Source organism: Vigna radiata, chromosome 2, assembly GCF_000741045.1.
Source record: "Vigna radiata var. radiata cultivar VC1973A chromosome 2, Vradiata_ver6, whole genome shotgun sequence".
Taxonomy (NCBI): domain Eukaryota; kingdom Viridiplantae; phylum Streptophyta; class Magnoliopsida; order Fabales; family Fabaceae; genus Vigna; species Vigna radiata.
The window spans coordinates 1,940,067-1,960,506 of NC_028352.1; the positions used below are offsets into that span (position 1 = coordinate 1,940,067).

Below are 20,440 nucleotides of genomic sequence, written 5' to 3' on the forward strand. Positions count from 1 at the left end.
CCCAAACCGATAACTCAACCCAGAATGTCAGCCCAATCTAAATCTGCCTGTTCAAACAGAAAACCATGCTGGTCTCAGGGCCTAATCTAGGCCCAACGCTGCTCGGCACCGCCAGTCCTAGTCGTGACCACCCATAGCTGCTCCACTGGTGCAACCACCACAGTCACCTCCGCAGGAAAGAACCCTCCAACGTCAATCAATAGAACCCAAAGAATCATTCCCAACGAAACAAAACTCTTGAATGAGAATTTTCCCAAATCAGAAACCACTTGCTAAACTCCCAAATGCAAAAATTGAATCGAAAGAATATAAGAAAATTCCCAATTCAAAACCCTAACCATCCCAATCAGAACCTTAATCCCAATAAAAAAAACACAGACCTGCAGAAGATCAAAACCAACCCAAACGCGAAAATGGCAATCCAAAGATCTGGTGAACACACAAAATCCTAATCGAAAAAAAATCGAAAGAGGGGATAAGAAGAATAAAGTCTCTGTCCTTGAATCGTGAAAGTCGCCACCAACACACACTGCCACGAAGCGAACGTCGTCTCCTCAACGTGCCTCTACCACGCAGTCGTCGCGCCCTCGCCGACATTGCCGCACCAACGGTGATCTCTCCAACTTGAGTTGCCCGAGCAAGAAAGAGAGAAGAAAGAAACTAGAGTTTTGAACCCCGTTAGAAACGCCACTCTTGCGACCTCNTCGTTCTCGCTGCAACCTGGTCGTGTCTCTCACCTTCATCATTGTACTCTCACCGTTGTTCATGGAAAAGGAGAAAAGAAAGGAAAGAAGCTCCCTTCTACCGTNAGCGTTTCAGGACCAGAGAAAATAGGAAAGGAAAAATGAGTCACTGGGAGTGACTCCCCTTCCAAAAGAATGAAAACTGGACCCCTTAATTGGGTCCATAGGTTTAATCCCACTCTGATTCAGAATGAAAAGAAAACTAAGCTTATACGGAAAAAAGAATTTACTCTCAAATTAAGTTTCTAATAAACCAGAAACTTTTATTAACAAAACCCTAAACTTAATCAATCCTTGATTTACCAAAAATCTCAAAACCTTGATTTTAGTGTTAATTATGATTAGGTGAAAACCTAATTTTATTATATCCCAAAAAAAATAAAATCAAACCTTCATTTGGAAAAGAATTCACTCACGTGAATTCTTATTTTGGAAGAATTTAATAAGAATTTAAGGAATTCAAGTGAATTCCTAATAGCATTTAATGATGGGAATTCTAAAACCAATTCATATACTGTAATCTTCAATAATAAATACAAAGATTGAAAAGCTAAAAAAGAAAAAAATCAAGATCATACTTATAAACATTCATGCAAGTAAATACTCCAAATCAATAATATCATCACATTCATTATATAATATCATAAAGGTAAGCTTCCCATACCTTAGCCGATAAAAAAATTAAGCTTTCACCCCTTCTTCTACAGACTCTCCTTCCTTTCAGTCTCTCTGTCTAATACTTTCTTTTTCCTCTTCTCACCAAAGTAACACAAAAGTAACGTAACTCTTTTTTTGTTTTCCGTTCTTTATAAATAAAATTTAAAGTAACTGCTCTTCCTAAAATCTTTCACCCTTATTCCTAAAATCTCTCAAGCATATTATTTTAAAAACACAACTGTTTTATCTTTTATTTTTCTATTTAATGTATGTCTTTACTTTCAATACTCCTATTTATAATATATGCACCCCAATTAAAAAAATGAAAAAGACATTTTTTGCCCTTAAGCATACATATCTACCAGTAAGCCAACACATCACATTACAATAACATAATAAAATATAGAATTTTCTCGGGTCTTACATTCACCCCACCTAAAAAAAATTTTCGTCCTCGAAAATTGATCTATTCGGCAAAAAGGTAAGGATATTCTTTCTTCATGAACTCTTCTAACTCCCAAGTCATCTCTTGCGTAACTTCATCCCAAAGCACCTTTACTGTACGAATGTCTTTGCCTCTTAATTTCTTGGTTTGCACATCTAATACTCGTACCGGTCCAGCCTCTATGGTTAAATCTTCCTTAACTTGGACGTCATCCACCTCTAACACATGATTAGGATCTGGAATGTACTTCCTCAATTGAGACACATGAAAGACGTTATGCAAGTTTCCCAACTGGGGTGGTAGTGCTATCTCATATGCTACTGGACCAATCCTCCTAAGCACTTGATATGGTCCAAGAAACTTCGGAGACAACTTTCTCGATTTAATAGCTCTCCCAACTCCTGTCGTTGGTGTTACTCGCATAAACACATGATCTCCAACTTCAAACTCTAGTGGTCTCCGTCTTTTATCTGCATAAGACTTTTGCCTACTCTGTGTTGCCTTCATTCTCTCTTGAATCATCTTCACCTTGTTAGTAGTCTGCTGCAACAGATCAGGGCCTACTGTTACTGATTCTCCATCTTGAAACCAACACAATGGCGTTCGACATCTTCTTCCATACAATGCTTCAAAAGGTGCCATACCGATGCTAACATGGTAACTATTATTGTAAGTGAATTCGACCAACGGTAGAACCTCACTCCAACTACCAAGATGATCTAAAACACACGCCCTCAGCAAGTCTTCTAAGGATTGAATGGTTCTTTCGGATTGCCCGTCAGTCTGAGGATGGTATGCCGAACTCATCTGTAACTGTGTGCCTAAAGATCTCTGCAATGTTTGCCAAAACCTCGATGTAAACCTCGGATCTCGATCTGAAACGATACTTGCAGGCACTCCATGCAACCTCACTATCTCTTGGATATATAGTTCTGCCAGCTTCTCCAACGACATTCGCTGATTGATCGGTAGAAAATGAACACACTTTGTCAACCTGTCCACAATTACCCAGATGGAATCATAACCCTTCGGTGATCTCGGTAAGTGAGTTACAAAATCCATCGAGATACTATCCCATTTCCATTGAGGAATCTCCAACTGCTGTAACATCCCTCCCGGTCTCTGATGTTCTACCTTAGCCTTCTGACATACCAAGCACGATGATACAAACTCGGCCACATCTTTCTTCATTCCACTCCACCAGAAAGACTCTTTTAAATCCTTATACATCTTAGTCATGCCAGGGTGTATACTGAGACGACTCTTATGGCCCTCTTCTAAGATCATCTTTCTTAACTGTGTCTTTGCCGGAATGCAAACTCTACTCTTGAACCGAAGGATACCGTCAACACCTAAAACAAAATCTTTAGCTCGATCTGTACCCAACAGTCCAACTATGTGTTGCAACTCTTGATCTTCCATCTGTTCTGCCTTTATCTGTTTTAAGAAGTCACTAGTGATTGCCAAGTGACTACACCAGATATGGTCTTGATTTACCTGTACACCTAAGTTCATATCTCGAAACTTCTCAACTAACTCTAGTTCCTTCACCATCAAAGCAGCCATGTGAACTTTCTTTCTACTCAGGGCATCAGCAACAACATTTGCCTTACCCGGATGGTATTGCAACTCAAAATCGTAGTCCTTCAGGTACTCCATCCACCTCCTCTGACGCATGTTCAACTCCTTCTGATCAAACAAGTACTTCAAACTTTTATGGTCGCTAAAGACTTGAAAACGCGCTCCATAAAGATAATGTCTCCATGTCTTTAAAGCAAACACCACTGCAGCCAACTCAATGTCGTGTGTAGGATAATTTTTCTCATGCACCTTCAACTGACGAGATGCATACGCCACTGGTCTTCTACCTTGCATCAACACACAACCCAACCCTTGATACGATGCATCACAGTATACTTCAAAAGCTTCCTCGGTGTCTGGGATCACTAAGACTGGAGCCATCGTCAATCTCTTCTTCATTTCCTCGAAACTCGCCTCACACTTATCTGTCCAAACAAACGGTTGATCCTTACGGGTCAACTGTGTCAGTGGCCCCACTATCTTTGAGAATCCGTCTACGAACCTCCGATAGTAGCCTGCTAACCCTACGAAGCTTCTCACCTCCGTCACCGTCGTTGGTCGTTCCCATTTCAACACTGCCTCAACCTTTGTTGGGTCTACCGAGATTCCTTGAGCAGATATCACGTGTCCCAAAAATTGAACCTCCTCCAACCAGAACTCACACTTAGACAATTTACCATACAATTGACGCTCCCTTAAAATTTCCAACACCATTCTCAAGTGTTCAGCATGCTCCTCGCGGTCCTTGGAGTAGATTAGAATGTCATCAATGAACACAACAACAAACTTATCAAGACAAGGCCGAAAGATCCTGTTCATGTAGTCCATGAAAATTGCTGGAGCATTCGTCACTCCAAAAGGCATCACCACATACTCGTAGTGTCCGTAGCGTGATCTGAAAGCTGTCTTCTGCACATTCTCTGGTTTTACTAAGATCTGATGATAACCAGACCTCAAGTCAATCTTCGAGAACACGCTGGCTCCCTTCAACTGATCTAGCAAGTCGTCGATCCTTGGTAACGGGTACTTATTCTTGATAGTAACTTTATTCAATTGTCGGTAATCTACACACAACCTCGAACTTTCATCCTTCTTCTTTACGAGCAACACTGGCGCTCCCCATGGCGATACACTAGGTCGAATAAACTTCTTCTCTAACAGGTCTTCTATCTGCTTCTTCAACTCTGTTAATTCAGCCGGAGCCATTCTATAAGGAGCCATAGAAATTGGTCCAGCTCCTGGTATCAAGTCAATTGCGAAATCAACTTCCCGACTAGGTGGCAAACCTGGAACTTCATCTGGAAACACATCAGCATACTCCTCCACTACTGGGATATCCACAATTTGCTCTTCTGTACTCTTTTTCTTCTCCGTTGCTATCACCACAAAACAGACTGCTCCTTCTTTGATATCTTGCAAAACTTCTCGAGAGGTAATCATTTGCACCTGTTCTTCTGTTGGGAAAATAACCTTCTGTTGACCGCAATCAATGAGAACACCATTGGTCGTCAACCAATCCATCCCCAAAATTACATCTAAGCCTTCCAGCGGTAGACACACCAAGTTAACCTTGAATTTGCGTCCCGCCACTTCTAACGAACACCCAATACAGACTGAACTTGTTAAGACTTGCCCCGATGTTGGTGTAGAAACCACCAACTCGCTCCCCAAATCATACACAGGTAATTCAAGTTTCCCCAAACAAGCAAAGGATATAAACGAGTGTGTTGCACCCGAGTCAAAAAGAACATGAACACATCTACCATTCAAGAAACAAGTGTCTTGAATCAAGTTACCTGACTGAGACGCTTCAGCCCCCGTCATAGCAAAGACTCGTCCTGCTGCCTTCGGTTTCTCTCCAGAAAACTTCTGTGTCTGTGTTGCTCCTCCTGGTATCTTCCTATCAGGGCATGAAGATGCAAAGTGTCCTGGCTTATGGCAGGAGAAACATTTCCTCTCTTCAGGCTTGTGAACTGTCAGTCTTGGACAATTTCTCCTAATATGGGGACCTCCACACTCGTAGCATTTCAAGCCTCCAAAGCCTCTCTGCTGTGGTCTAGCATACGGTTTCTTCTGATTCCTACCTCCAGAGAAACTAGCCTTCTGAGGTCTCACCACACGATGCTGACTCTCCTCCATTCGCTCTGCCACCAAGGCTTGCTCTACCAACTCTGGGAAATCATTAATTTTGAGGTGAATAAGTGCTTTCATTATCGGATGGCGAAATCCTTGCTCGAACCTCCTGCACTTCCATGCCTCAGTCAGACCCTGTGTATAGAATCGAGCCAGATACTCGAATCTCAACTTGTATTCTTGCACTGACATACTTCCTTGTCGTAATTCTAGAAATTGTCTCTCCCGCTCCTGCTTGGCACTGGCTGGAAAGTACCTCTCCAAGAATCTATTTCTAAAATCTCCCCAAGTGGCCACTTCTCCTCGAGCCTCCATTGCTGTTCGCATTCCACGCCACCAATACTCTGCCTCACCTGCTAGCATATAAGTGGAGAAGACCAACTTCTGACCCTCTGTGCATTCTATTGCTTCAAAGATTTTCTCGAGGTTGCAAATCCAGTCATCAGCCTCATCTGGAGTAGTCTTTCCATTAAACTTGACAGGGTTGTGGCGCAGGAAGTCATTCATACCTACCCGGTGCGTGTTTGTTTGGACATTTTGTGGCCCTTGTTGCGTCAGCTGCGCCAGTTGCGCCTGTTGTCCCTGTAACACATCTGCTATCTGCTGAAAAGCCCGCGCGAAATCAGCAGTAGCTCCGGTAGGGGTAGGTGTTCTTCTTGGGCTTGACATCTTGTCAATTATAAACGCACATAATTAAGAAAACTTGTATACCAACATCAAAATCATAAAACAAGACTAGTCGAGCTCACTCCCCAAAAGCCCCAAAGGAGTTTTCGAAAACTTGTCCAAGACTATCAGATTCAAAGCGTGAGGAGAAGAAATGTTACTTTTGCCATAAGCCTGGACACTTCACATCTTCGTGTCCAGAGAAGAAGATACCAGGAGGGAAGTCAATGGCAGCAGGACGAGTCTTTGCCATGACAGGATCCAAGGCGTCTTCGTCAGGTAACTTAACCGAAGACACGTGTTTCTAGAATGGTAGTTGTATTCATGTTCTTTGTGACTCGGGTGCAATGCATTTGTTTATACCCTTACCTTTGTGTTGATTAGATCAATTTTCGGGGACGAAAATTCTTTTGAGGTGGGGTGAATGTAAGGCCCGAGAAAATTCTATCTTTTATTATGTTATTGTAATGTGATGTGTTGACTTGTTGGTATATATGTATGCTTAAGGGCAAAATGTCTTTTCCATTTTCATAATTGGGGTGCAGATATTATAAATAGGGATATAGGAAGTAAAGGCATATATTAAATAGAAAAATAAAAGATAAAGCAGTTGTGTTTTTAAAATAATGGTTGAAAGATTTTAGGAAAAGCAATTACCTTAAGTTTTATTTAAAAAGAAAGAAAAAGGTAAAAAGAACGTACGTTACTTTTGTGAAAAAAAAAAGGAAAGAGAAAGCATTAGACAGAGAGACTGAAGGGAAGAAGAGTCTGTGAGTGAAAGCTTATTTTTTTATTTGCTAAGGTATGGGAAGCTTACTTTTCTTTATTGTATGATGTATGTGGAAACTTTCTTGAATATCTTTTATGATGTATGTAAAAACTTTCTTGAATATCTTCTATGATATATGTGGAAACTTTATTGAGTATCTTTTATGATTACGAAAAACTATTTTTGCATTTAAATGATAATTAATTTACTTGAATACTCAATATGGTGATTGAATATTTTGATATGGAAGGATGATGTTTAAAATTTTGATTGGTATTTTTTAATCATTGCATTGTTGATTTTTTTGTATTACGTTAGTGTCATCTTGAATTCAAGGAATTGAATTCTACCTAAGTGAATTATAAAAATTCACGTAATTAAACCTATAGGAATTCACGTGTTGAATTCTTTCCCTGAAGATATTAAAAGTTCCTTTTTTTTTTCTTCTTTAGGAATATACTAAAAGTAGGGTTTTCAAATAATTGCAATTAAGATAAAAATTAGGGTTTTACAGATTCTTTAATTAAGAGTTAATTGGTGTTAGGGTTAGTTTTTAAAACTAAATCCCTAATAAGTGACCAAGTCAATTGTTTCTAAGCCCAGATCTCTTTCTCTTTCCGTTTCCAATTGGGCTTGAATAAATGCAACCCAATTAAGGGCCCAACTCTCAATTTTTTTGGTAGGAGTCAGATTCTCAGGGGCTCATTTGGTTTTCTTTACTTTTCCTGAAACATACACATCAGAAGCGAAGCTTCTTTCCTTTCTCTTCTCCCTTTTCTTGCGAACAGCAGTGAGAATGCAGTGATGAGAGACGCGATAAGGTTGCGGCGGAGGCGCGACGATTGTGCGAGGACATGGTCATCCTGGCTTTTCTCGATTCTCTTCGTGTTGGCTCGCAGGAAGGCGCGGCTATTGCGCGGTGGAGGTGCAGGAAGGCGCGATGAAGGCTCCTGCGTTCCGCGAAGAGAGACTCTACGTGTTGCAATTAGGGTTTCGTTGGGGATTTTGGAGTTTTCCTGTTCTCATCTTCGATTCTGATTTTGGGGATTTCTAGGAATTCTTTTGATTTGAGATATAAGGTTGATTCGCATTGAGTTAGGGATTTGTGTTTTGTTTCGGTGTATTGGGATAGAGTTTCTGGTTCATTTTGGCTTAGATTTCTCGTCGTGATTTTTAGGGCAGCAGCAACCGTTACGCGGTGGTTGGCAACGAAGTCGTGATGGCTGCAGCTAGGTTGGCGGCGGCAAGCACTGTTGGTGGTGGCAAGCTAGGGTTTTGGTTTGGACTGGCAATTTTTGGATTCGATTAACAGTTTGGGCCGCAGGCCCAATGAGCAAAAACTTAACATTTAACCATAATAATCAGAATTGCCAGGGACGTGTGCAAAATTCATAACTTTAATTACTAAAATTAAAGTGTAAAGGAAGAGATGGTGTTATTATTTTATAATATTAATTCTTATAATTATAAGAGGAAAATTGTTATTATTTAATTAGTAATTAATTGTAATCAAATTAATTTATTGGAAAGAGAAATTAATTTGATTTGAAAAGGAAGGTAATTAAAGATGAATTGTTAATCAAAATAATTTAAAATAATTATTTTGGAATTAGTTAATTAATTTACTTTCAAAAATAGAAGTAGTGAGATTTTAATGATTAATTAAGTTAATAATGAGTTATTATTTTGAATTGAGTTGTGACTCTTAAATTATTATAGAAATCTATATTGTTTTCACATAAGACTTTATATTGATGTGTAAGTGATGAAAAATAAGGTGTGAATAGTATTTAGTTTGATTATGGATTATATTTGGTTGACTTTATTAGTATTATACAATTGAGGAGAGAGACTTGTTTATCCTGTACCTAGTAAATCCTGAATTATGAATTATCTACTGTACGACTGTAAACCTGTATGGGGAAGCTACAGGCAGTATGATTGTGAACCTGTATGGGGAAGCTACAGNAACCTGTATGGGGAAGCTACAGGCAGTATGATTGTGAACCTGTATGGGGAAGCTACAGACAGTATGATTGTGAACCTGTATGGGGAAGCTACAGGTAGTGTGATTATAAACCTGTATGGGGAAGTTACAGGTAGTGTGATTATAAACCTGTATAGGGAAGTTACAGGTAGTGTGATTATAAACCTGTATGGGGAAGCTACAGGTGGTACGGTTGTGAACCTGTATGGGGAAGCTACAGGTGTTTGTTTGGGAACCTGTATGGGGAAAGCTACAGGTGGTAGGGTTAGGTACAGAAGATAAACCAATGTCCTTCATGAAAATGTTGAGAATTCATAATAACTTGTGTCTAGAGATGATGTTGATAAGGATAAATGTGGTAGTATAGTAATGATATAGTTAATGAGAATGTTAATGATGATCATAATGATTCTGTTTGTAGATAGCATTATAGATAGTGAACTATTGTTAAGTTGTGTTTACGTATCTTGTACACATTTTATTTTATTGCTATTGGTTGTGTTATGGTGGCTTACCCATATTTGTTTGTGCTTGTGGTTGTGTGTGTCTTGCGATGATCGTATGACCTTGGTTATACGGGAGCAGGGGGTGTAGTAGATGCTCCAGATTCATGATAGCGACGTGAGAGTGGGGGACAACCTGATTTAATTAAAGCTTTGAATTATAAATTTCAGAAATAATGTAATTGGATTTACTTTAGTTCGTTGTTAATCTTATAATTTTTGGTATTTTGTCATTGAATTTCTACGATGATATGATGATTTTAAAAGTTTTAATTTTTCTCATAATCCGGACACCTAATATATCGGGATGTTACAGAATTTGAGAGTAATTTTTTTTTTTTGTTTTTTTGAGTGGATCTATGAGTAATTGAGAGTAGATTTGGAAGTAAAGTTTGTGAGAATTAATGTAGGATATGATTGATGTGACAGATTTAAAATATTGTTTAATGGGTAGAAATTGAAGATTACCAAAATGTCCCTAATTATTAATGTAATATAAAATCATAATTTTTAATGTTATATTTAATTGTAAAAAAGTTTATAAAAAGTAAAAAAATAACGTTAATTATTAAAATGTAAAAAATGATAAATTTATTAAATTGAAATAAATAATAATAATAATAATAATAATTATATTATTATTAATTTATGTTTTGTGAAAAGTATTCAGTATGCACTCATGAAGAAAGCACTATTATTATTACATTGAAAAAAAAGTAATGTATAAGGATAAAACAGGAAAATGGCCATGAATCATTGCAAATCCGCACTCATGAACGAAGATAAGAAAAATGCTTTCTCCTGCAAATGTGTGCTTTCACTCACTCGCATATCAGCACAAGCGAACAAAAATATTTTCTAAATCCATCTTCGGTAATTCTCACAAACAGTAAATTACCTTCATATGAACACACACTAACTCTCTTATATAATATTTTTAGAAATCTTTTTTTTTTAAAATTTTTTACTTTTTCTCTAAACTCTAAATTTTTCCTTTTCCTAATTTACAGTTAGTTTAGGTTTTTGTATGCATGTGGGGTGGTTTTCTTTTGCATGTGTTTTCTAAAGAACCTTTGTTCAATTAGGATTAGTATGGCGTGAATTGATTCTTATTGTTAGAAGTGGGTTTTTAGGCCTAACTCAACCTCACAAAACATATATATTTTAATTTGGCCTTATCTCTAGTCGATGTAGGACTTCCAACACCCCACTTAGAACTCGCTAGGATAGACTTTAACCATGACTCTGATACCATGTTAGAAGTGGGTTTTTAGGCCTAACTCAATCCCACAAAACTAGCTTGTAAGGTGAGGTTTGCACCTCACTTATGTATTATAATTTGGCCTTATCTCTAGTCGATGTGGGACTTCCAACACTTATTAAGAATTCATAAATTGTAATAAGTATGATAGTGATTTATGATGAAATTAGCTAATGAATGTGTTTTAGAGTGATAATTGTACGTGTTTGAAGAAATTGATTGAATTTGGTTGAAGAGTGATGAGGATCTAAATGAGAAAATTGGGTTGTATGTTGAATTTGATATATGAGTTGTGAACATAAAAAATAAAAACATGGAAGAGTGTTCTAATATATAATGAGTCAATTTTGATTAAACTAGCTGAATTAATGAATTTAGTTAAAAATGATATATATAATTGGAAGATTAGTTAATTGGATTTATAAAATGGTAGTGATTAGTGTGTTGTTAGTTTAGTATTGTATGACTTTATTTAAAGATGGTTGAGTTTAATTCAATTAGTATTAGAGGATGCTTTGATTTTATGAAATCCGAGTTTTGTTGTCTATAAAATAGTTTCGTGAGACCATGTTTAGCACTTCATGAATTAAGAGTTTGATATATTAAAATATTTTGAAGTTTATTAAGTTAGAAATAACACAAGAAAAGTCAAATTGTTTAACTAAAAAAGGAAGAAGTTTTGCTATTTGGTGCAACATTATGCGCTAGTTGGATAAGGGCGATTAACTTGATCAACGTTGCGATACTTTAATATCGTAGGACATAACAAAGATAGTAAATTTGTTGACTTGTTTGCGTTGAGCACCATATTTATACCGTTAGTCACTTCCCTTTTTACAGTCATGAGTATTCTTTGGAAAATTTAGATTCCTGCTTCCTTCCTTAATAGTTAGATATCAAGTTGAAATTTTGACACTTAGTCATAGACACATAAATCTTTATTTTGATTGGGATATATGATTTGAGATCGTGGTTACAATAAAACTATTTAATGTAATAGAAAATAAATCATGAAATACTAACATGTAAATTGAAATAAATAATGAGCGATTTATGTTATGAAATGAATTTGAATTGAGATAAAGTACATATATATGAAATGATGTAATGATTTAAGATTTTATGAGAATCTCTTGAATAAGCTATTTGTGATATATTTGTGGTTCCTAGTTTTCTTTTGGATGTGCTTATTATCTTGGTAATGTTTACTCGAATTAAGATATATACAAATTGAATGATGAGCTAAATATTCCTATAATGAAAATCCTACAATTGGTTTTGTGTGGAGTATATTGATGACAAGAACGGAATGATATCATTTTGACTTAATAGTAATTGGATTCATATATATGAAAAGAATTAATTATGATAATCGAAAAAAGTTCATCTAAAATGTTGACTCTGGTTAAACTCGTAAGGTATACAATTTACCATGGCATACAATATAGATTGAAAAAAGCTTAAACATATTATAATTATAAATAATTAAGTAATGGGAGACGCATAATCAATTTAGTTAGTCAATACAAGAGTCTTCCAAAGACTAAGTTTATAGTTAATGGTATGACAATGAAATACGAGAATCTTTATGTTTAGACGATGATGACATGAATTGTAAAGTTAACTTGTTATTTTCTAAATCTATAGTTTACACAATTTTAATTTAAAACTTAAAGATAGTATAAAATCTATCTATGTGATCAGACGATTCAGTTAAATATCCAAATAAATTAAACAAATTAGTAGTTAATTTTTACAAAATTATATCGTAATTAACAAAATCTTAATAAAAATACATGAAAAAAAACTTGTAAATAAAAATCTATGACATGTTTATTTAAACAAATGCACCATTACATTTAATACTTTTCTTATATATCACCTACTAATTTTAATATCAAAATATCCTTTATAATTACTATCCAAATCATATTGACATCTATTCAAAAAATTAACAACACTCGTCCGACCATAGCAAAATAGTATTGTTCTACGACGAGGAACTGACATAATAAGATGATGCCACCAGGAATTTTGTATACAATTAATATAGATTTTTCTAGCCGTTCACTTGAATTGGCACAAAACAATTATTAACGCACTCCCGAAAAGGTGTTACAGTGCTGATCCTACTCATAACAAATAATTAATAATTACGGGTTATCTTGATGGGAAACAATGACAGCAGGCCCATTACTACTGGGCTGCGCCTGGTTGTTTGTTTCCTCGAAAGCTTTGATAAGGTCAGGATCCACATTCTCCTGGGGCTCCCAAGTGGGCTCATCTAAATCGGCCCATTTAACTAAAAACTCCGGCGTCCCTTCATCCGCGATCCTTTTCGCAAGCACTGCCTCGGCCACGGCGTATTCAAGGCCAGCTTCGTAGTCTCTGACGAGATCCTCCGCCACAAACTTTGCCTTCACCCACTCATTCGCACCACCGTCCTTCCACCGCACAAGGTACTCCAAATTCTCTCCCTTCCCTCTCCGTTCAAGAATCTCCTCCACCTCCGCGTACTCGAACACAGCCCCTTCCAAAACCCTAACCACTCCCTCAAGCCCAATCCTGCGCCCGAACTGAATCGGATTCCCCTTCGGCGTCGCCTTCAGAATCTCCCGCGCCAGATCCAACGCCGTTCTTCCACGGTCATCCGCCACCTCAGGATCCGCGCCCAAATCCAGCAGCACCTTCGCAACACCGGGCCTCACGTACCCCGCCGCCATGTGCAGCGCAGCGAGACCGCCGCTGCGGTCGCGGTGGTCCAGGTTCGCGCCGGCTTCCGCCAGCAGCTTCACGCACGGTTCCGAGCCAAGTCCCGCTACGAAGAGGAGCGCGGTACGACCTTCGGCGTCCACAGCGTCGACATCACGGCCGTCGCCGGATTCGAGGAGGTTCCTCAGCGCGGGCTCATCGGCCTTCTTCGCGGCGGTCCACCATGGGGTTTCGTACTCGGCGACGACGTCTTTGGCTATGAAGTCTGCCGGAACCCAAGAGGGCTCGTGGCCGTCTTTCCACTCGATGAGGTACTCCATTCCGGCGGCGGCGTCGAGGGCTCTGCTGCCGATGATGCCTTTGACTTCTCCATAGGACTCGTCTTCTGTGTCTTTGGAAGCTGCTTGCTGTTGGTTTTGGAGTGCGGTGGTGACGAGGCAGAAGCGCCTGGGGTTTTGGCGGATGGAGAGAAATGTTTGTTGTTTAAGGAAGTGTTTGGGGTTTGAAGAGAATTTAGTTTTGAAGTGAGAATGAGAAGCTGGTTTGGGAACGAAAATAGCTTCCATTAATAATGTGGTATAATGGTTTTGCTATGGTGTGTTTGGAAGGGATGAAGATGAACATGTGGCGGAGTGAAATGGGGCTTGTTTGGGAACATACTGGATAAGGAACCACATCCATGTTGTGGCTGCCATTGGATGTCAACAAATCATAACTGCCAAACTGGACAATCTTTTGTTTTTTTTTTTTCTTCGGAATTTTTTCTCCTGAAAATTTTATACCATTGCCTCCAATAAATTCAAAAAAACTCCAGCCACAAATTTTTGTGGTTCCTCATGTTGCTCCAACATACTTCTGAAAATTTTTGTGCAATAGATCAAGAAAATTACTAGGCTTAATTTTTTTTTTCTTAATACCGCTTTTGGTCTCTTAGTTTGGGAGGTTTTGTTCAATATGGTCCTACCTTTTTCTTTAGTAACAATTGATCCCATTTTCTGAAAAAACTGTTCAATTGACTCCCAAACTAGGGACCAAAAGCTGTATTAAGCCTTTTATTTTTTTTTTGTTCATAGTCGTCCCATATTGAAGTTTAAATGGTTTATTATCGTCTCGTTTAAATTTTTTATTGTAGTCCTTGTTGTATACGATGATGACATGATTTTTAACATAATATTATGTCAGGACTGTTAAAATAATATTTGGATAGGTGAATGCATGAAAGAACTCATTGACGTCGTAACCAGAACCGTTAGAAAATTGATGTCGAAACCAAAAAGGAGTCAATTGAACAGTTTTTTCAAAAAGTGGGATCAATTGTTACTAAAAAAAAGGTAGGACCATATTGAACAAAACCTCCCAAACTAGAGACCAAAAGCGGTATTAAGCCTTTTTTTTTAATATATATATATATATATATATATATATATATATATATATATATATATATATATATGTGTGTGTGTGTGTGTGTAAAAAATCACTTCTATAGTATCTAAGAAAATCCACAGAATTTTGGAAATAATATATTTTTTATAATAAAAAAAAATCAGTAACTTCAAATAAATGGAAAAGTGATTTTCTTATAACTTCCTTCGTAAAGTTGATGTTCTTACCATGCGGGCTTAACAATTCATAATTCAATTCCCAAATCAGGGCCGATTGTTAAGCCCGCATGGTGTACTGTACTTTTTTCCCTAATTCGGGCTTTGGTCTGCTACTGGATTGGGCTTTTATTTATCTTTTTTGCTATTGTTTCCGAGTACTAAACATCGGACAGAAAAATGAGAGACCTTATTTTTCTTTTATATATAATTCGACTGTGAATGTGTGTAATTTTTGTTTTTGGAAGTTATCAATTACAAGCATTGTTTAAAATTTTCTTAAAATTAAATAATTTTGTTTTTTTTCTTTCATTCAATATTAACGTGTTGGTTGATGTTAGACAAAAAGTCATTAAATTGAAGTGAATAGAAAAACGAAATATTTGAGAAGCCATCAACGTTACGTATACACACACACTTGGCTTTCCTTGCACCAGCTCATACGCTTCAATCAAGGTGGAAAACGAAAACTTTCAAACTGATTCATCATTCAAATGTCATGACTCCGGACAAAGAAAATAATAACAACAATAAACTACGTCAACTGACATGTCATTTGTCAATGTTGGAGCAATATTCGCATGTGACACATTTGAAAACTAACCAAAGATATTACAGAAAACCTTTGAATAATCGAATTAATTTGTGTATACGAATAGATATAATTGTACACCAAATAGTCAAATCCACCAGGGTGTCATGAGGAAGTCAAGAATAATGAAAAATTGATTCATACAGATAAAGGAGTGTAGAATACATTATTTTGATTTGCTGGGTCCCATTTAGCTTTATTAGTTCCAATTGTTATAAGCGATGAATGAAAGAAGCAATACCAAAAACCGAAAACCCAAACATCTAACATAGAATGTCCCAGAAACGACAGAGGTACCATAATTGTTTCCGCGTACAAATATCATTGTTTGGGGAAATTTAATTATGATTAGAATAGCGCGTGTCACGTCAGAATTCGCGGCCGCTTCAACATTGCTCGTTCATTCATTCATTCATTCCTCACTGCAAATGCTAACTCAATCATAATAATATAACCACACGCCTTCACCGCCAAACTTTCTTATTCCCTTTTCCCACCGTTTTCACTCGTGCCAATCCAACAACCTTTTTCATTTTTCTATTACATTGTTAAAATACTTTACTTACATTAATTCCTGTTATTGTCCTCTTATGTTATAAATACACCACAAGCCCTGTTTCTTGCCACTTCAATCATAACATCAAAACCTCTCTCTCTCTCTCTCTCTCTCTCTCTCTCTCTCTCTCTGTGTGTCATAAGCCATTTTCCTAACATGAAGCTCATGAATAAACCATCACAGCTACGTGCTTTGTCCTGTTTCTGTTCCATTCTGCTGCTTTTGGAATTCGTTTTCGTTGCTGCGGAAGACCCTTATAGATTCTTCGACTGGACTGTCACCTACGGTGACATTTATCCTCTGGGAGTTAAACAGCAGGTTAGTGATTATTGTTTTTTTTTCTCGTTTTAATTTGGTACATTTTGTCGTATGTTCTTGTTCTTAATGTTTGGTTGGAATACGTATTGCAGGGTATTTTGATCAATGGCCAATTCCCAGGCCCTGAAATCTACTCTGTTACCAATGACAATTTGATCATCAACGTACGCAATAACTTGACCGAGCCGTTTCTTTTATCATGGTAACGACTCTCCCTCTAAAGAGAAATGATACTTTCACAAAAAAAAAATAAAAATACAAAAGCTTTTTTTTTTATGATAATTTTACTTTTATATTATATATCAAATAAATAGGAAAATGTGTCAGTTTTATTCATGCAGCTTTTTGTTTCTCAAAATTTCAATGCACTTTCTAAATAAACATAGAATGTTACAAATGTAGTTCAACATAAGGTTTTGTTAAAAACAAGGTTATTAAAAAGGCGGCCACTTATTAAAGCGTAATCCAACTGGCAGAGTGGTGCACTTTTTAACTAAAGCATTGCTTGCTTCGTACAAAATCCTAAATGTCTTGTTCTGATTTACCTTGTTTGGAAAAACGCGTTCGTAGCTGTGTTTTTTAAACTCCACGCACTTGTTCGGTTATGGAAGGTATTCAGTTTTAGCCGAATCTATGATTAAAAGAGTAATAATTAAAGTCACACACATTTGCGTATATATGTTTAATTATTACTTATTTTAGTTTCCTAGTTTAATTTCAAGAATTTTGTTTGTTTTTTATTACAATTTCAAATGATTTTCTTCTAAATAAACAACATTTTAAACTAATTTTTGAAATATTTTTTATTTCAACACTTTTTGAAAGCGAGCAAACTTGTGAAGTGATACTATTTTAATTACTTTTGTATATTTTAAAGTGAAGTTAGATTGGAATGGGAAGCAAGGAAGCAACTCCATATTTACTTTTGCTGTTGTCATTGATGAAGAGAGTGGAAATTGCACTCTCTCATCTTTCTCTTCTGTTCACATTGACAGATCTATACAACGCAAAAACAAAACACGGACTTAATAAATGTCTCTCTCATCCATCAATTGGGCCCTTTAAATCCAGTCACGGGCCAGACCCATTCTACTACAAGCCCATACCTAACCAGAACATCTGTAATTCACAAGTCAGGCCCTTTAGTCATAATGACCTGCCTCCTACCTGGGATAGTTCTAAGCCCATCTTCTTTCGGCCCATTAATAATGGGCCTCTACCCTTGCCTTGCAGCTGAAACTTTTTTTTTTCTCCATTGAGTGACCTATAATCTGCATGATAATTATAAAAAGAAGAGCAATATAGTTATTTGTTTGGTGAATTGAACAGGAATGGTGTTCAACAAAGGAGAAATTCTTATCAAGATGGAGTTTATGGAACGACATGCCCCATCCCTCCAGGGCAGAACTTCACCTACACACTTCAAGTCAAAGATCAGATTGGAAGTTTCTTCTATTTCCCATCTCTTGCTTTCCACAAGGCAGCTGGTGGTTTTGGTGCAATCAAAATCCTTAGCAGACCAAGAATCCCTGTCCCATTTCCTGAACCAGCTGCTGATTACAGTCTTCTTATTGGTGATTGGTACCAAATCAATCACAAGGTAATCAACACAATCCAAACATTCTCCCAAAATTCTTTCTTTTCTTATCCTCATCTATTGACATACGATTTTTACTATCTCAGAAACTTCAAGGTGTTCTAGATTTTGGACATAGACTTCCATTGCCTCAAGCTGTTCTTATCAACGGTCGTCCAAACGGCACAACATTCACAATCGAACAAGGTATGTCTGTTTGTTTTCCCTTACAGATTGTTGTGTTGTTTAAGGTTGTTGAGTTTAGTATGATAATGTTTATTTATCCATCTCTTTAACAGGGAAAACATACAGGCTTAGAATATCAAATGTTGGACTTGAAAACACTCTCAACTTTAGGATTGAAGGCCACAGCATGAAGTTGGTGGAAGTTGAGGGAACTCATACCATCCAAACCAAGTATTCCTCGTTAGATGTTCATGTGGGACAGTCTTATTCTGTGCTTATCACAGCTGATCAAGCGCCCAAGGACTACTACATTGCAGTGTCCACTCGTTTCACTGACAAAATCATCACGAGCACTGCCATTCTTCACTACAGTAACTCCCAACAATCTGTTTCTGGCACAATCCCTGGTGGCCCAACCGATCAGATCAATTGGTCCATCGAACAAGCTCGTTCGATCAGGTACTTAATTCTCGTCAATACCACATCCACAATGCATACATCTTCATTTTCCTTGGCTCACATTCAACGTTTGCAATTTATAGGACAAACTTGACAGCAAGTGGACCAAGGCCAAATCCTCAAGGCTCCTACCATTACGGTTTGATTAACATCAGTAGGACAATTATATTGTCGAGCTCAGCGGCACAAGTCAATAAGAAACAGAGATATGCAGTGAACAGTGTGTCGTTCGTACCAGCCGACACTCCTTTGAAGCTCGCCGATTACTTCAAGATTGATGGGGTTTTCAAAGTTGGAAGCATTCCCGATACCCCTTCTCGTAAACCCATGTATCTTGACACCTCAGTCATGGGTGCTGATTTTCGAGCCTTCGTTGAGATCGTGTTTCAGAACAACGAGAACATTGTCCAGAGCTGGCACATTGACGGATACTCCTTCTGGGTTGTAGGGTGAGTTCTCACATTCATATTCATATCCATCACTCTCAGTTTAGTAAATTCACTTCATATCACTGAAATCTTAACGTGGCCTTCATTTTGATTCAGAATGGATGGTGGTGTTTGGACACCTCAAAGTCGAAACGAGTACAACCTCAGAGATGCAGTGTCAAGGAGCACAACACAGGTTAGTAACTTGGTCGGTCATTTTTCCATTACCATGTTCAGAAAAAAGGTAAATTTCTGAAAGAAAAAAAATTGTTACAGGTGTATCCCAAATCATGGACTGCAATTTACATAGCACTGGATAATGTGGGTATGTGGAATGTGAGGAGTGAATTTTGGGCAAGACGATACCTCGGACAACAATTTTATCTGCGAGTGTATTCACCAGTTGGATCCATCAGGGATGAATACCCAATTCCCAAAAATGCTCTTCTTTGTGGCAAAGCAGCAGGAAGAACAAGTAGATGAGAATCGCCATGGGAATGAAATCAATCATTCTTAAAAACCTATGATGTCTGTCAGTAGCCTAGTTATGCAGGGGCTCACTTGGTCCCATTCTTTGCAAATTTCTTCACCATTTCTTTGTATCGATGCTTTGGCACCATCCTGTATTGTAATAATTGAATTGTCACCATTGATTTATTTTTTATACAAATAAATTTCTCACATATATCGTAAATTTCTTGTTTTAAATGCATAAATCAGTTTAATCTGCACGCACTCTCTGTGTAAATTTGAAGTTTCAGTTATTAGATTGAAGCGTTTTAGGGTTGTTCGCCAAAGTATTACATAATGACAGAGTTCTTCTAAAATTTCAGAATGTTCGAACACAGTTTCCATTAAGTATAATAAGCCCACTCTCTGATAGGGTTGCAGGAAGCAAAATACTCTCATAAGCCCACCAAACCCAAGCCCAAATCATGACAAAAGAAGAAATTTAGTCTTGCAGCCTATAATAAAAAAAAAATAACAAAAGCCCATTTTATTAGGGTTTACTATTTCCTCGAAAGTGCCTTTAATATAAAAGACTTCGTGTGTGTTCGCTTATTGGAATTTGAAGTTTGTGAAACTGAGGAGTACACTTTCCAATACTAAATAACTGAAAAACTATACCTCGTTGCTATTTGTCAGACATTTTTAGAAAAGTAATTGAATAGTACATTATTTATTTTAAAAAAATTAGTTTTAATTAATTGGTATGATTTCAGAAGTATTAAAAAAAAACAATATAATTTTGAAATAATGATACGAA

General features: G+C 37.2%; 3 protein-coding genes and 1 long non-coding RNA gene across 4 annotated transcripts; 2 read left to right on the forward strand and 2 right to left on the reverse strand.

Moving 5' to 3' along the window:
* Positions 1-4,633: 4,633 nt before the first annotated feature.
* On the reverse strand, positions 4,634-6,228 carry LOC106778211. The gene is made up of 2 exons (XM_022787117.1): positions 4,733-6,228; positions 4,634-4,664 (listed from the first exon to the last, which is right to left on the reverse strand). Exons 1-2 carry the CDS (start codon positions 6,226-6,228, stop codon positions 4,634-4,636), a joined length of 1,527 nt encoding a protein of 508 aa, XP_022642838.1.
* A 1,327-nt stretch (positions 6,229-7,555) lies between these two features.
* Positions 7,556-8,395, forward strand: LOC111242763. Its single transcript, XR_002670043.1, has 2 exons — positions 7,556-8,073; positions 8,172-8,395. It is a non-coding gene; the product is annotated as an uncharacterized LOC111242763 (long non-coding RNA).
* A 4,354-nt stretch (positions 8,396-12,749) lies between these two features.
* Positions 12,750-14,105, reverse strand: LOC106777059 (signal recognition particle 43 kDa protein, chloroplastic). The gene has a single exon (XM_014664570.2). It carries the CDS (start codon positions 14,021-14,023, stop codon positions 12,899-12,901), a length of 1,125 nt encoding a protein of 374 aa, XP_014520056.1. The 5' UTR covers positions 14,024-14,105; the 3' UTR covers positions 12,750-12,898.
* A 2,153-nt stretch (positions 14,106-16,258) lies between these two features.
* Positions 16,259-19,867, forward strand: LOC106756129 (L-ascorbate oxidase homolog). Its single transcript, XM_014638405.2, has 8 exons — positions 16,259-16,524; positions 16,617-16,726; positions 17,854-18,124; positions 18,208-18,307; positions 18,400-18,745; positions 18,829-19,194; positions 19,291-19,369; positions 19,450-19,867. The coding sequence occupies exons 1-8, from the start codon at positions 16,363-16,365 to the stop codon at positions 19,654-19,656; spliced, it is 1,641 nt and encodes a 546-aa protein (XP_014493891.1). The 5' UTR covers positions 16,259-16,362; the 3' UTR covers positions 19,657-19,867.
* The last annotated feature ends 573 nt before the right edge of the window (positions 19,868-20,440 follow it).